Genomic DNA, 4966 nt, shown 5'->3' with positions numbered 1-4966 from the left:
TAACTAGAAAACTTCTCTTTATAATTCTTCTAGAAACTATTTATAAATCATGAAAAAACCAAATAGATGTATTTCATGCAAGCATTAAATTTTATATTTATAGTGGTGAAAACAAATGAAATATATAAAAATAAATTTAATAAGAATGTTACTGAAATTAGATAAAAACTCAAAGCAACTTTGTTTTTATATTTGAATTCCTATTGTGTAGAATTACAGATAACTTGACGATGTTAAAAACTCACACCTAGTTTCAAAACTCAAAAAATTGTTATCAATTGAAAATGTCCAAAAAATATGCTAACTTCACTGAAGCCCATTTATAAGTTTAACTGATATTTAGATGCACATTTTAAAAATTATAATCTTCTAACTTTGCATTAGAATGTCTGTTTCCAAAGTCTCTCCTTTAAAACAGAACAGGATTTTACTTTTCCTGTTTCTGATCTCCACTATTAATATGTTAGAGACTCTTTCACAAATATTTTATGTATGTACACATATAACTAAATACATGATTGTATGAAAAAAGCATCATAACATATGCATGATGCTCTTCTTGTAGAACTCTTATTTTGACCTCTTGATTTTTTCTTTCCTATTCCCTTATTCCTACCTCTACTCTCACACCAGAAAAAAACTGGCATAAACTTAAGAGTTAGTATTCATGTTTTTCTTTAGGTGAAAGAGAGATTTCTAGATGCATTGCTTATTTTATAATAGTGAGAGTATAGAATTTGTAATTCTCTGTATCTTACTCTTTGTAAGTTCTTTACATTGTGGTAATTCTCAATTCAATTTGTTATAACTCTTTCTCTAATAGCTAATATATTTTGTTGCATAATATGAATGCACTGCTTTATCCAACCATTGCATTTGGAGGTGTGTGTTCAGTGCCTCCTTGACTAATAAGGCATGACATAGTCCTTGTATATGTCATGTCTATGTAGCTGTGCTTTATTTATAGTGTATATATATAAAGGAAAATGTTAAAACCAGGGACATATTATTTTTAAAAATTTAATGTAGATTATGTAAAATTCCTTTTCAAAAAGTTTGCTGCAATTAATATTTTCCACAGGTAGTATATGAGAGTACTACTTTTCTCAGCTCATTCAACATTGGATATTTTTATACACAATAATTTTTGCTAACCCTAAACAAGAAAAAAGAGATTTCTGGGTTTTTTTGTATGTGTGTGTCCATGTGTGTGTTTATTCATGACATGTAGAAAGTTGAGGTTATTTGCATTTGATTTATTGGTCATTTTGATTTGTTCATTTGTAAATTTGTTTATTCACCTCCTTGATCTTTTTAAATCTTCCTTTAGATTATTTACCCTGTTCTAATCTGTTTTAATAGACAATTTTGTTACAGGCAAAAAACTACATAGTTTATATACATGGTAAACATATTTCATGACCTATTATATATCCTTTGACTCCTTTGCTTTGCGGTAAGATTATGTTGTACTTGTGATGTAACACTGGCTTTCTTTATTTGGATAAACACTTCTTAACATCTATGTAACATTATTGTCTCCTAAATTTCATATCTATGGTATGAGTTAGGAGTCTAATTTACTTCCAGACAAATAGCCAACAACATATCACAATCCATTAAATCATCATCCTTTTCCAACTAAATATTTTATTTACTTAAGCCACAGTCCTGAATGTATTGAATTTGATTTCTTAGCTCTCTGTATTCTATTACACTGATCCTATTGTGCAGTTTTATGCAATTATCTTAATATTTTGATAGATGCCTTCATAGTTCACTATCAAGTAAGTTAATCTTATTAATTCCTACTACTTATATATTCCTGGCAGTTAGTTCTGGGAAACAATTCTCTTCACGTAATTGTTATGATGATTTTATGTAGCTTTAAAATCTTAGATTGAGCAGGTGCTATGGCCCAGGCCTGTGATCCCAGTGGCATGGGGAGTCTGAGGCAGGAATATGAGATTTCAAAGCCACACTCAGCAAAAGCGAGGCACTGAACAACTGAATGAGACCCTGTCTCTAAGTAAAATACAAAATAGGCTGGGGAGATGGTTCAGTAGTCAAGTGCCCCTGAGTACTAAAAACAACAACAACAACAACAAAAAAAAAAACAAAAACAAACCAACCCCCCTCCTTAGTTCTTAGTTTGAAAAAGATTTTCATTAAATTTACATATCCCTTTAGATGAATAGATGAATTATCATTTTAAAACTATTTATTATGAAGAATTTTGAATGTACATAAATTTTAGACAAATAAACGTAGAAATTTAAAACTATCATTTGGATGATAGGAATTGATTAGGCATATATTAGTCACATAAAAATATAAACAATTTTGTGATTCTATTTTGACTGTTCCTTACCTTTTCTTTCATTTTGGTGATTGTCCAGATCAAATATGGCAGAAGGAAATATGACTCTGGTGACTGAGTTTCTTCTCACGGGACTTACAGACCATCCAGGGCTGCAGGTGCCCCTGTTCCTGGTGTTCCTTGTGATCTACCTCATCACCATGATGGGCAACCTTGGCCTGATTGCTCTTATCTGGAAGGACCCCCACCTTCACACCCCCATGTATTTATTTCTCAGCAGTTTAGCCTTGGCTGATGCATGCACTTCCTTCTGTGACTCCCAAGATGCTTATCAACTTTTTATCTAAGAATCATAAGATATCCCTAGCTGAGTGCTTAACACAGTTTTATTGTTTTGGCTCCAGTGCTACCACGGAATGTTTCCTCTTGTCAGTGATGGCCTATGACCGCTATGTAGCCATATGCAATCCCTTGCTGTATCCAGTGATGATGTCCAATAGCCTCTGTACTCAGTTTATAGGTGCTTCATATTTTGTTGGTTTTCTACATTTAGCAATTCATGTGGGTTTGTTTGTTAGATTAACTTTCTGCAAGTCCAATATCATACATTATTTCTATTGTGAAATTTTACAACTATTCAAAATGTCTTGTACTGATCCTACAATTAATATGCTTGTCATATTAATCTTTTCAGCCTTTATGCAAGCCTTCACCTTTGTAACCATTATGGTCTCGTATGCTCAGGTTCTCTTTACCATTCTTAAAAAGAAGTCTGAGAAAGGCAGACACAAAGCCTTCTCTACCTGCAGTGCCCATCTGTTCTCCGTCTCCTTGTTCTATGGCACTCTCTTCCTCACTTATGTTGGTCCAGGGTCTGGACCAGATGAGGATAAGGAAAAAATGCTTTCTTTATTTTACACAATAATTATACCCCTGTTAAATCCTTTTATTTACAGCCTGAGAAACAAGGAGGTTATAGGTGCCTTGAGAAGAATAATAAAGAAATAAATATTTGTCATACAAGTTTCAAACTCTTTCTTCTTTACCTTTTATGGAAAAAAACAAAACCAAAACACACGAACAAAAAAAGCAATCTTTTGGATTAGCCACTATTCTGCCATTTTACCCAAGGACTAATGGTCAGAGTGATTGCCGAGCTCTGTGTGAAGAAATTCAGTTTTTTTTTTTGGGGGGGGGTCCAGTGCTAAATGGGCTTTCTTAGCTATGGGTTCAATGAAAGAGTGGTCACATTAGCCATATGAGCTTATTTAGATACATTGTGTTCCATTTTATCTTTGCATTTGCTTTTGCAAATTAGGTATTTGCTTTACCCTTGTAAAATTACAGGTAGTAATTAGTAATTTTATGGTGCAACAGTGAGAAAAATTTACTAGTAAATAGCTATAATTGAGGGTGACCTGTATAGGCAGTTACTTACTTGAATAAACTTAGTTTATCTCTATGAACCTGCAAAATAATAAGGTTTTGCTCTCTCTCTTTTTTTTTTTCTTTTCTTTTTTCCCATACTCAGTAACGCTGCAAGACTGACTAAAATAAAACTTTGGTCATATTTATAACTTCATGCACTATTTTTATATAGGATATTGAATATAACAAGATATTTGATAATATTTAAATTTAAGAATGATTTATTTTAGTAGAAAGATATTTCAGTTACTAGCTGTATGAATGTATTACTATTTTTATCAGTTTTACTAGATGCCCACAGGCAGAATGCAAGGGAACTAGATCAGAGATAAGAAAACGGTTTATTATTTAATAACAGGAGCAAAAAATTGTTCTAATGAATTCTTAATATAAATATTAATATAGTAAATGTAATAGATGAGTGCATAAAATATCTATTATATAATATATGATATGTAATTATATAAAAGTAATATGTAATTATATGGCATATAATCATAGTATAAATATATATATATATATATATGATGATCATGTTCCTGAATTGAATGTAAATTAGTGGTTGAGAACTCATGGGCTAATTTTATACTTATAGAGAAACATGACTCAACTCTTCTTTAGTAAGACAGTTATATGCCTTGATCAATCTCTTCTCGGTGTATTTACTTAGAAAAAATGATATAAATAAAGAAATGAATTTAAATTTGAAGTTGTTGAAGTTTGAAAATATATCTTTTTTTTTCTCATACTTAGGAAACACTTCATATTTTTTTCAAGCCAATACTTTCAAAAGTATACCAAAAGTTTTATCTAAAGATTTAGGTATATGGGCCACGTGGGTTGACATAGGCCAATAATCCCAGTGGCTTGGGAGGCTGAGACAGGAAGATCTTGAGTTCAAAGCCAGCCTCTCAACAAGGGAGGCCCTAAGCAACTCAGTGAGAACCTGACTCTAAGTAAAGTACAAAACAGCGCTGGGAATGTGGCTCAGTGGTCGAGTACCCCTGAGTTCAATCCCTAGTACCCCTCACCCCCCAAAAAAAGATTTATGTGTATGATATCTTTTATTACTCATCTGTTTGTCATGAACACATTTTGGGAAAAAAATCTACTTTGGCCTTAAGATTAATTACAATAGATGCCCAATAACAAAATTTATTAACAAAATGTATTTAAAAGTATTCTATATGATTACATTCATTAACTTTTGAAAACTAT

The 4966-nt window shown here is 31.8% G+C and overlaps 1 protein-coding gene across 1 annotated transcript; it reads left to right on the top strand.

Moving 5' to 3' along the window:
- The first annotated feature begins 2397 nt into the window (after positions 1-2397).
- Positions 2398-3328, top strand: LOC114099033 (olfactory receptor 5AC1-like). Its single transcript, XM_027943253.2, is given in 2 exon segments — positions 2398-2627; positions 2629-3328. Coding segments are annotated over 2 exon segments (921 nt in total). The 5' UTR covers positions 2398-2406.
- The last annotated feature ends 1638 nt before the right edge of the window (positions 3329-4966 follow it).

The sequence above is a fragment of the Marmota flaviventris genome, chromosome 8 (assembly GCF_047511675.1).
Source record: "Marmota flaviventris isolate mMarFla1 chromosome 8, mMarFla1.hap1, whole genome shotgun sequence".
Taxonomy (NCBI): domain Eukaryota; kingdom Metazoa; phylum Chordata; class Mammalia; order Rodentia; family Sciuridae; genus Marmota; species Marmota flaviventris.
The sequence above is the reverse complement of the archived record's forward strand: the minus strand, read 5'-3'. Positions and strand labels throughout refer to the sequence as shown.